This window comes from Watersipora subatra, chromosome 2 (assembly GCF_963576615.1).
Source record: "Watersipora subatra chromosome 2, tzWatSuba1.1, whole genome shotgun sequence".
NCBI classification, from domain to species: Eukaryota; Metazoa; Bryozoa; class Gymnolaemata; order Cheilostomatida; family Watersiporidae; genus Watersipora; species Watersipora subatra.
This window is the reverse complement of record NC_088709.1, coordinates 31,916,037-31,928,839: the sequence shown is the minus strand read 5'-3', so window position 1 is coordinate 31,928,839 and position 12,803 is coordinate 31,916,037. Positions and strand designations below refer to the sequence as shown.

At 35.4% G+C, this 12,803-nt stretch overlaps 1 protein-coding gene across 1 annotated transcript in view; it reads left to right on the top strand.

Moving 5' to 3' along the window:
• Window positions 1-101: 101 nt before the first annotated feature.
• The window catches only part of LOC137387117 (ATP-dependent RNA helicase DDX55-like), a 42,842-nt gene continuing 30,140 nt past the window's right edge, over window positions 102-12,803 (top strand). The window contains exons 1-2 of the mRNA XM_068073423.1: window positions 102-237; window positions 12,226-12,363. Of these exons, the coding sequence (XP_067929524.1) occupies window positions 106-237; window positions 12,226-12,363 (270 nt within the window). The 5' untranslated portion in view covers window positions 102-105. The remainder of the gene's footprint in view (window positions 238-12,225; window positions 12,364-12,803) is intronic.

Sequence of the window (12,803 nt, the reverse complement as noted above, 5' to 3'; positions counted from 1 at the left end):
CTTTTGAAAAATGTATAAAATTATTTTAAAACAACTTGAAAAATTTTTAAACGCAAACCTAAAGAATTTTTTTTTTGGCGAGTCAAGTTCATCAACTCGCTTAACATGGCGGCCTCCACTAAGCGTGAAGTGAGCAGTACCCTAAACCAAAGTTGGAATGACCTAGGCTACAGTATTCATTCTTGCATACATTCTACACTTGCCAGGTTGGAATTTGACACACCGACACCTGTTCAGGTTGGAATAAACTATAATATGTTCTTTGCGCCAAAACATGCTTAATAAGAACTGCCAGTTGTCTTTAACAGTTCCCTTAATACATTTACCGTATGTTCAGGTTTATAGCCAGATTCAGGCTCTCTCTCACTATTCATTTTACTATATTTTTTCTTTCAACAGGTTTGTACATTTAAGTCATTTGTATATTTAAAAGGAGATTTTTGTTGCCAGTTATGCCAGTTGCCTACTAATAGCCTAAATCTGGATCTGGATCTGGATAAATTAGGTCCCAAGACCTCTTGAGCCGAGTAAAATGTGGGACCCTCTGACCACTGAATCGTAAAAATTGAGAGTCATTAAAATGAAAAGTTAATTTTTTTACTGTAAGATTTATATCTAAAATTGATTGTTAAAAATCCACCCTAAAAGTATGCACGTTATAGCACCATATTAGAACGACAGTTTCATGTGCCTATCAAAATATTGTTAAACCCATTTATTCAATAAAAAATTTACATAAAAAAATCTATAGTAATATTAGTTTTTTTTTTTTTAAAAATCATCAAGAATTTCTCCTGTGCGAATTTCCCTTGCCGTTCGTACTAAAAAACTCTGTAAAAACAAGCTTGACTCACAAGCAATAGCATTGTAACCCTGAGTGCGAGTACTCATACTGTGAGTTGAGCTTTGCATAAAATTTAAAGTGTCCTCAAAAGAAGGAAGCAAATAGTTATCTGTTGTAACACGACAAAATAAAGAAATTCTTTGCAATTGCCTTCTTTTTTGAAGTGAGGTCAGCCCCGCTTCAATTTTGCTGTCAGTCACTGAAATATCTCGACCCTTGATGTTTTTTACAAAGCGAATAGCTTTACTTTGGATATTCTCTAATTGAGTAGAATGAGATTTAGTTACTGGGTCCCATACCTCCGCAGCATATTCAAGCAAGGGCCGACAAATAGTCTTATATGCAAGCAGTTTAATTTTCTGAGGAGCACTGTAAAGTGAGTGCTTGAGTAGACCCAGAATGCGTAGTGCCTTTGTATACACTGCAGTAATGTGGTGATGCCATTTCATGTCCTGTGAAATAATGACTCCCAAGTATTTAATTGTGGTGCATGCGTTTAAGACACTCTTGTCAAGTTTGTATATGTACGCGTTCAGTGTTTTGTCTCCAAAGGATATAAAGTTACTCTTTCCTGCATTAAATCTCATCTTATTTATTTTTGCCCATGATGTTAAACTATTTAAATCATCCTGCAGTTCAGCCTGTTCGCCAGGGCCAGTAATGGGATGGTATATTAGAGTGTCGTCAGCAAACAATCGAATAGTGCTGTTGGACACACAGTCCACAATGTCGTTGATAAAGAGTATAAACAATGCTGGTCCCAACACACTACCCTGCGGGACACCAGATGTGACAACAGTCAAATCAGAGTTTTCGCCATTCAGAATTACTCTCTGATATCGCTCACTAAGAAATGATGAAACCCACCGAATAATAATAGGATTGATCTTAAGTTTAATCATTTTACTTAAAAGTAATTGGTGGTCTACTACGTCGAAAGCCTTCGAGAAGTCTAGAACTATGGCATGAACAGAGACACCTTTCTCAATACTTTTCAGAATGTCGTGAGTTACCGTAGCCAGCTGAGTAACGCATGACAACCCTTTACGGAAACCATGCTGGTTTTCGTGTAAAATCTCATCAAGCTGCTTACTCAGATGATGATGAACAATGTGTTCAAGGAGTTTGCAGCATATGCATGTAAGAGACACCGGTCTGTAATTTGAGGGACTGCTTCGGCCGCCCTGTTTGTAAATGGGGGTCACATGCGCCAATTTCCACTCATCTGGTAGAGCTCCGGTTTGAATAGATTGGTTAAAAATACATACCAAAATGTCTGCAGTTTTGTCTAAATTAATTGACAAGTACTCCTGGGTTATTTTGTCTGGTCCTGGTGCCTTTCCAGACTTGAGAGATTTTAAAAGATTTATAACTCCTTCCTTGTCAATCTGAATATCAACAGCACTATCTACAGAGGGCAGATTTGGTAGTGGAGACGACTTTGTAAAAACACTATTGAAAAAATTATTAAGGGTATTGGCAATATCTACCGAGTCCTGTGTTAGTGCTCCGTTTGCTTTTTCCATAGACATTATTTGATTGCTGTTACCTTTCAAATCTTTTACATATCTATAGAAAGGTTTTGAGTTCCCACAGCTTAGTGGTTTGTACAATCTGTTCGTCATGTACGATTTTTTCAGGGCTTTGAACATGTTTTTGTTAGAACGTCTCAGGTTTTTATATTTTGCCATCGTGCTTTGGTCCTTTGTTTTTTTATATAAGGAGTATAATTTCCGTTGTTTATTGCATGCCCGCCTAGCCATACTATTGAACCATAAAGGTTCATTGTCATTCTTAATTGTGCACTTGCGTGTAGGAACATGACTGTCAACAGCATTGTGTAATCCAGTTGTGAAAGTTGACCATAAGGTATTCATATCTGCCCCTTGGTTAATCTGATCTTTAATCTCTGTGTAAACAAGATCTAGGTCATCACTAAATTGTGCAAAGTCCACTTTGTGGAATAGTTTAACAGGTGGTCTAAGTGACTTACTTTTCTCAGTCTGAGTGGCAAGGATCTTAGCTTCAATCATGAAGTGATCGCTAATTCCTGGTTGGATAACGCTTACATTTTCAATTTTAAATGCCAAGTCTGTACATAGTAAGTCCAGTGTGTTGCCAGCTATATGTGTAGGCTCATGAATGAGTTGTTCTAGATTGTGCTCTGCCAGTAAATTAATAAAATCAATATAAAAAGGCCTCCAAGAAGTCGACAACTCCACTTTGTTCCAATTAATACCAGGTAAATTAAAATCTCCGGTTATGAGTGTTTTATTTGTGGGGTGGAGAGATTTGATGGTATCTATATATGACAAAAACGAGTTAAGATCATTATTTGATGGTGGCCTGTAGTAGCATGTTAAGTTGCAATACTCGTCGCCACAGAGTTTAAAACATATCGAAACCACCTCCGCGCTAGAATCACATGCAATCTCTCTGTGAGGAATACTAGCTTTAATGGCCACAAGAACTCCTCCACCATATAAATTCCGATCCCTCCTATACATTACTTTATCTTGAGACATAAACAACTGAGAGTTGAAAAAATTGTTATCTAAGTGAGTCTCGGTGATACAAATAATGTCATAGTCTACAGCCAGAGATTCAATTTCAGCTACCTTTCCTCGCAGTGATCTGGCATTTAAAGAAAGCAATCTTACACTACTCCCAGCAAAACCTACTGGTCCAGGTCCCCCACTCTGGTTACTTTTCCTTTCACAATTTTGAATATTTTGCCTGGATTGTTCGCTTTTGTCTCTTTTAGCTCCTTTCTCAGGAGAAAATCCGCCTCTTGTTCTTTTTTGTTAAGGTCAAGCCGAGCAAAAACCCCCTTTACCTTCTGATTGTTAATACGCGTCAGGAACTCCCATTTTTGGGGTTCACTACTCAAAGTTAGTCTGATAGGCCTGAATTTACCTTCTTTTTTTTGACCAAGTCTTGTTGTGTTTGTTTTAGATGTTTCGTGTTTCAAGTTACATTCTTTCAGAAATGTGGAAACTTTAGCGACTGATTCGTCTAAGGATTCGTCTAAACGCAGACCTTAAAGCACATCAATTACATAAGTACTGTTTCAGCTTATTCAGGTTCTTCAGTATCTTGGCTTTCAAATGAGCCATTGTTTGACATGGTGAAACAGACATTGGTTGGTGTTTATAGGATTTCCCCAGAGCTCTACCGCAGAAATCTTCAATAGTATATGCTCGGAAATTGTGACGTCACAATTTTCATATTTGGTATTGTGCGCTCTTACCGCTTATTTTATCGCTTACCGCTTATATTTATCAACTACGATAGGAACGCTTGTGGCAGACGAAGGTAGGACAACTCCAGAGAACCAAATATAACAAAGGAATCAGTGTCATTTGCTCTCCATTTACAGATTATTTTTATGATAAATAACTCAAATTCTAAGCACCATACTGTATTTTCCCGATAATATTATGCACTAGCCCTCTCTTTTTATTGTGATGTTGAGGAGCACGAGTGAGGCTAATTAATTTCAAGAATTGCGTGATCTTGCAAGAGTGCAATCTACATATAGTTCTAGGACCACGCCACTGCAGGTCACAATTTAATCAATGTGATTTCATTACCTTTACCACCATGGGTGGTTAACTACCAGGTATGTTGTTAGTAGTCATTTCTGTTTTTGTTTAATTTTGTTGTAGAAGACAATTGAATTGAATCAATCGTTGGGGTTGACTCACTGCACTCCAGGACTGTTTAAAATAGAGAAGCCTACTGTAAATAACCTAATCTGCCTATAAAATAGTATCATACACAAAGTGATTAATTTAAAGGTTGACTTGCAACGAAATTCACATTACAGTTATTTGGTATCAAAAGATTCACCATGTCTTACTCTGTTCTGTTGTAGGTGCGAAATATGTGGAGATGTGATTACAAGCTCTTAAAAGCTCAAAAACGAACAGTTAATCGCCGCCACCATGAGACCGCCGTAGATTAGAATCTCTTTCCAAAACGGCTCAAATGGGACGTAGTTGTACAAGATGGCTTCTGTTTACACTTTCACGCAAACTCATTCGTCGAAATATTTTCGCAAATATACTTCACGCATTCAATAAAACCATGTCTATTGTTCTTACGCGTCTGTTTCATCATCATTGTAATGCTCTCATTTCGATCACTGATATCTCAAAACCTACCGTAAGAATTTGTTTAATTTTTTAACCTTAGCTCGAAGGGGTGCATATCATCCTCTGATAAACATGACGAGCCTGTTGGTCACCTGTGATAGTCGAAAAATGCTGCAGATATTATTCGCACTGTTTGGCAGGAAGTATGCGTCACATTAGCCTGGGCATGGCTCTCGTGGCTCTCGCTGTATCGTGACATGACTGTTATTAATATCTGTAACAAATCATGATTAAAGTTGTTCAGCACAACATTTTACATATATTTACTATCTGGCGAGTTTTTTCCTTTCTGATAGCAATTGAAAACCTGTGTCTTCTCTCATTTTCATTAAGGTAATGCGACCCTTCAATCTAAATATAAAATGCAAGACCTGATTTCGAACTTTTTCTAGTTTGGTAACATGCATTTTGATAGGAATCCCATGATTGAGAAGCAAATTTGATACAAGCTCTAACAATAGAGAAATATGCTATTTTTCTTGTTTGCGTATTCGAATCTTTTAAAACTGCGGAGCATATTTAACTGTTTGATGGCTCTAAAAACATTAGTGTCAATATGAGAGTCCCATTTTATATCCTTTTGCAAAATAATTCCCAAATAAGGGTGAGTGAAAACCTTAGGAGCACGATCAGTTAAATAGAAGTGAGGATCTGCCGGATTTGTACCACCCACTTTAATGAAAAAACACTTAGAAACATTAAATTTCATTTGCCATTTATCAGCCCGATCACTAAGCTCTTTAAGATCTTGTTGCAACATATTACCATCAGTGCTATAAAAAAAGCAATTTTCTTTATCTGTTAATGACAATATGTGATTTGCATTGCATCAGCATTTGCCCTAGCTGAGTCGCGCAAGAGTGACTTGCTCTGAAATCGTGTTTACTGTCAGAAAAAATTCCCATGTTTGAGCAGAGTATTCAGATGATCTTGCGTTAAAGATGTTGATTGCGTCAAAAAAGTCCAAACGGACCAAATAATAAGAGCTCAACAGATTTTATGGTCCACGCTGCTAAGTGAAAACCTGTAAATCCACAAACCCCCTACCAGGTTCAAAAATGGCTTTATTAACCCTTTGCCAGATTAGGTGGATTGATTTATTTCAAAGAAATTGACGCTTTGCATTCACTATTTCGGTCAACTTATTACGCCATTTTTTTAGTACTTGAATCAACTAATCAAATGTGACCAGTGAATTTTTTTCTACAAATTGATACCAATAATAACTCGATAATGTTGACTATACAATATACATGACTTTTTAGGGATGCAGTTGGTTTCACCATATATTCGAACATAGTCTTTTCAAAGACGCAGCTTGCTTATTTTACTTAGTAACTAGTTTCCGGTGTGGGTAGCGACGGACCTTATTCTACTTAGTTTGTTTGACCTATTTACCGTAGACCGGTAGAATTGGGAGTTGGTACTCAGATGTTTACACAGCATGTAGAAGACGCTAATATGACAAGTTTTTAATTTCCTTTATTTGAGGCGTTTGAGACTTTTATAATAATGTGTCTGTAGCGGGATTTAAAATTTTATTATAGCCAAAATGAGCAAATACAAAATAAAATATATGCCGATGGAGCTGCATAGGACTAGACTTTTATCGCATTAGCCGATGTAAATACGAGAGATAGAAAAAGGTTGTATCCCTAGTTACATCATTTTGGGCAAGTCTGGGCATGTCTTTTTATCCTGAGCGTTTTTACCGTGATCAATTTTTGTCAATTTTAATGTTCAAATATCTTGACATATCAACTGATAGACAAAAAAATACATTCGTTTAAAACCAACTAAAATTTGACGCAATCACATCTTTAACTATTAGGCCTGATGGCTATAACATGTATAGGCAGCTTAAAATGGTACCATGTGTTTGAACGTTGCTTTTATTATTAATAGAGAATCAAGTAGATAAAAAGTATGATATTTTATTCATAGTCGATTCATCAATAAGCAACTGTTTACTAAGTCTAAAGCTTAATAGTCATCACTTAAGTAGCCTATGTCGTGAATAATATTTGGTATTTTGATTAGCATCTGTGCTTGTATCAGCATAAAAGTAAGAAAAACTGACCATTGATGTATGCTCCGTTTTAATAGTGCACGTCATATTTTAATAATAGTGTCACGAGATATGAGTGTTATGACTATATAATTTCACTTGTCACTTTTTACCTCATTTTCTAATTCATGATGAAAAAATCATTTTACAAAATTGAAATGAATTGAATTTGTAATTTACGTAATATACCACTAGCTTTGACATGTTGAACAAACTGGTTTTATTGCAGACCTTTGAATTTCCCTCAACATCACTTACCAGTAGAATTATATTTATCTCCTTAACCAAATCCTGGTTACACTTCTGTCACAAAATATTATTTTGCTGTATTCTCTTTAATAGCATTTTTGGTACACTTTGTTGTTCCTGAGCTTAGATTTATTAAAAACCTAAACCTACAAAAAAATCTAATCTCGTCGTAGGAAAATGTTTTTTTGCACCATTGCAAACTAATGTTTCTTGCATTTTCTTATTCATTTGCAAACAACTTGGCCAAGTCTAAAGTGAATAAGTTAACTTAACATCCAATTGTTGAAGGTGTATTTCGTTATTAAAAGAATAGACATAGTATGAGCTCAGCTTAAAGTGAAAGTAAACACATAATTTTAACATTGTTTTATATGATTGGTAATGCATGATACTATGTTAATTGAATGAGAAAACAAAATTTTAGCCGATATTTCTACTAGTTTAGCAAGTTCAAAGTTGAAAATATATTTTGGTGCATTTACGTCGGACCACCGCTGAATCCTAATAAAGCCATTTCCAGTAACGAGTTCATTACTTATTCGTTAGTAATTCAACTCATTTTATTTTCTTTTAACCACAGTCAGTTAATTACGATGGGTAGATGTCTCTTTGCTAGTTGTGAATCTGACACTACAAGTCGTAGCATAACCCTTTCTAGAGTTCCTGTCTCTCAGTCGCCAAATTTAGCAAAACTATGGCTGTTTAAGGCCAAGCGTGCCGACTTAACTTTTCGCAGACTACTTGCTAGTGCGGTCGTGTGCATTAGGCACTTCCATGAGAGCCAGCTTTATTCGGAGCAATTTAGGACAACTACAAGATTAAGGGTGAAAGAGGGAGAAGTTCCATTCCCTAATGGTGTGGTACCATACAGCGAGAGGGCATCATCAAACAGGAAAACCTCAACCGTAAGTAATTTATGTAGAATTTTAAATAAATATTAATCACAAATATAGTTATTTTATAATATAAATTAATAAATATAATAATTAGAAATATTTAGTACTGTACATGAGTGCAAAGCAATGATTTAATATGACTGGGTGACAATGAGACTCAGGCTGGGTTTCACACGTTTGATTTTAACCTGATTCACTTGAATTATCTTGGCTAACTGAGTAAAAGTTAGTCAGGGAATTTAAATTTTCTGTTCGATCTGGATTGTCGGAAATGCCCTAATTGTTCATAAAATACATGACTAATACAATCATAAAATTTGGATTGCATTACTATTTTTATATTCATGCTACCATTACTAATATAGGTTTTACAGATCGCTTGAAGTGATTAGCCTATACTTACAATCAGGTATAACTATTTAACTATGTGTAGTGTTAGTGTGTGTTGGTAATGGTGGTAGATAGTGGTTATGGTGATAGTATTTGTGGTAGCGGTGGTGACACTGTAGGTAATGGTTTAGAAGCAATTTAAACGTATTAACTTTAGTGGTATTTACATGTATTTGTAATTTTTTGATAGGATGTATGTCATTGGACCAAGAATCTGGCCAAAAATCTGACTGGAGCGAATGTTCGCAAAGATCAAAAAGAGTTGCTCTCTTGGATAGATGAAATAAAGAACCATGTGTGGTATTCTGCGGTTCAATGTGAAGGCGATGCTGAGCTATTTGTTGAGATGGTACTTAGCATAAGATAGGCTACCATGTTGCTAATATTCATAGGAGCTTTCCAGGACACGACAAGTTCATCCACTGCTCTCATGAACCAATTCATCCGTGAGTGATGAAAAAATATATTATTTGCACCCAATGTTGGCATGAAAGCTGTATGTTGAATCTAATAATATATTCAGAAATAACAAAGCACAGGCAAATGTGTAATATAATATTTTATATATCACTTACAATGCCTTTGGTTTGTGATATAAGATGTAGTCATTTATTGCATAATACTAAACAGAGATTGTACAAATGGTAAATATTCTGCAGCTGGTTGACGTTTGAATAAACCGAAACCTTGCAGATTTATAATATATTGAAAAATAACAACAAATAATGTGATATGTTTACAGAGAAATGGAAAGAAAGGTGAAATTCCAGGAAGTGCAGGGCACAAAGTCCTTTGTGATGCGTTAGGGCAAGCGAGACTGCTAAACACATTGCGTCTGTTGAACCATGGTCAACACACTGGTGTTTTAGAAACCTCCACAGCCTCATATTAAGTTATACACCAAAGCGAATAGACTTTGATCCTCCAAGATACTTTATGAGAATCAAACTAGCAGTGATAGATCACAACATGAATGTGGGAAGAGAAGTTCTGACTGGTAAGCTGTATCTACAATAAAATTATATATGGATTATACTACTCTTCAGCAGGGATACCACTTTCACAGCTTGAACAACATTAAAGATTAATTTCTGCAGAAATTGTATTAACACAACTGATAACTGACATTAAATTCTAAATATTATAAATCATTTATTAAAGATAGCGATGGGGAACTGAAGATGACGGTATATTACTCTAAAGAAGCTAAAGGCTTTCGCACAAGAAGTGTATATGCTGGAAAGACATTTGAATTTCAAAGAGAGCACATTTTTGCGCCAAGATGTTGGTTAAATTAGTCACTGTCACACAGTCTGCAGAATAATGCATGAACATACAGTCACCATGCAGTCTTAAATTACCTTAACACTACCACATTCTGAAATTAGTATGATGATGGTGTAACACACACAAAAATTGAAACCAGTTTGTTATACTTTTAATTGCTCTACATGTAAATAATATTTATGTTGTGAATAAATATATGAATTGCAGGACAGAGCAGCTCCACTTTCAAAACATCTTACAAAGCCAGATGGTAGAACAGCAATAGAAATGCACAGGTCAAGATTCACATGAAAGTTCTACCCAATCCTAAATTTTATATGAGGTATCGTTTTGATAAAATTAATATAACAGGCTATTCAAATTATAAATATGCTGTTCTTTGCATAACATGATTTAGATTTATGTAACGTAAGCTGTTAAATGTGATGTTTTTATGTCATGGCGCAAGTCAAATGATTGAAATACAATTATTCATCAAACCACACATTATGATTGTATTTGTTATAATCACTGTACAAGACATGAACATCAGCTAAGTAAAGATGCTGTCAGATTCAGTTAAAATATTTTTGAAAACTATATTTTTCTCAACTCACAACTGAACTTACATTAATTTCCTTCATCCATAATAAAAAGCTCCACTTCATCTGCGTCATTCTGATCATCATCTTCTGATTCTACATATTTGAAGCCTGCATAACTCCCATTTGGATCAGGCAACATTTTGTAGAAAACAACACATGAAGGAATAACTTTTCGGTTTTTTCTTCCAAGGTACCCGTAGACAAAATATCTATATAGTTTCTATACCAGTACTGTATTGTCCTATTAGGAGACTCCGGAACCATCCGGAGCACTTTTCTTCCAAGGCACCCGTAGATGAGCAAGAAGTAGTTGTTTTAGCAGTGAGTCTTTTAGCCTTCGTATTGTGAACGTAAAAAAAGAATGATAGAAATAAATTATAGTTGAAATTTTTTAGAGATACGTTTTAGCAAAGACGAGCATAGATTGTGTTCTATATGTTCACTTGTTTCCGGGGTGTCACAATTGCGGAGACGTGCGGTCTTCATCACATTAGATAATAACGAATCGAGTCAAACGCTATGTTTCGCATGATTGAATGATGGATTAAGATTCAGCGTTCCCAGTGGCGAATCCGTTTCACACACATTTTTGCTATGGCGTATTTATCCGATTTTTGCAAAATATGCAGTTGAAAAAAGTCTCCGTACTCCGTTATATGTGAGTGCACGAGCATTTTTTGTTTTTAAAATATGATTCTGAGTATCTGTTGTAAGAAATAATTTATGTTTTGCTAAATGTAGTAAATTACACAAAACAAATAGGGTAAAAGTTGGCCTCCATCAGTAAATTGTGTTTACTTTCCCTTTAACATGTTGATGCTTTTTATTGCTCCGTGTCAAACGCATCAGCAAGAGTTTCTCTCAGTTGTTTTTTGTTTACTTTTATTTGATCTTACAGTAAATAGTCTGTCTGAGCCATCTCTCAAAGATCGAATATTATGTTTGCTTAGCCTGCTGCAAGCAGAGGCTGTGCAAGTTTTTTAAGAGTACTGTTGTACAAATTATGGCTCTCTCATCTTGGCTGAAAATGTCTGAGTCTAGTAGCAAGGGAACCTTGATAACAGTTGTAGAGAGAAATTTGAGGTTGGGTGCCATTCCTGGACATTCCCCAAGTGGGCTTTTTTAGGAGTTGAACCATAGACTGTTTGCAGGTCAGGCACTCTAGATGACTAGGCCATGGTTACTCTCCTAGATGGTCCAAATAGTTGGCCAAAGCTCTTGATGGGTTGCGTTAAAATTAGTCAGTTTAAAAACTTATTAAATTATCTCATATTGTAGCGTGTCTGTATTTTGTTAAACTTGAATGGGAAATCTCTGCTAGTTACTTGCTATTAGGTCAATTTTGTATAAAGATTTCTTAACAAGTTACTGGTGTTTAATAGAGCCTATCGATATGGGACATATCTTTACTTTAATGTTCACTAAATGTTTATCACTAGCAGTTGAGGTGCCAGGCAGTTGATAAAATTGAAATGGTATATGCTGTTACCCAGGGAAGCTCTGGACGCTGCAAGTTGGCAGTCATGATTCTCCTTTTACTAGATTTTCACCTACAGCTGTCTATGCTTGGAGTAGATTACTCCAACTTTTTGGTTGCAATGTCATAAATTACTTTTAACCATGCTCACTACTCCTTGACCAAAGAACTAACAGTTCATATATTCAGTCAATGCACTTGGAGTTAAATAGAAATACCAATGTTTGTTAGTGTAGTCTGGATGCTATATATATTCTTATTTTTTTCTTTTAGAGGGCATGCATTCCCTTGCTGTCACAAAATAAAGATGTCGCTGTTGAAGCAGTTACTGGCAGCGGGAAGACCATAGCTTTTGTTATTCCAATGCTTGAAATTCTAGGCAAGCGAAGTCCATCTCTTCGTCAACATGAGGTTTTTTTAAAATTTCTGTATCTGTATGCATAGAACTTATAAATATATATATGGTTCGTTTAAACTAGAGATGCCCCGATTCTAATTTCACCAGCCGATTCAGATACCGATCCGATATACCGATTCTTGTTGAAAAATAATCCGATTCAGATCTTTTGTGTTGCATAGATAATTGTTAATTTTATTATGCAAATATAAATATAATGCAAAGAAAATATAAATATTGATGTATTTATTTGTTTGTATTTATGGAAAAAAGATATACATGTATATATATTTACATACTGACATACTACAGAAACAAATATCTAGTAACAAAACAGTCCATGTTTCTTGTAATTTGTTATTAATAATGGTAATTATTGTTGGTGGTACAGCTTTCTCTGTGATAATAAAGTCTCTCTTCTATTGCTGAATGAACTGTTGCGCCTGTACATGTT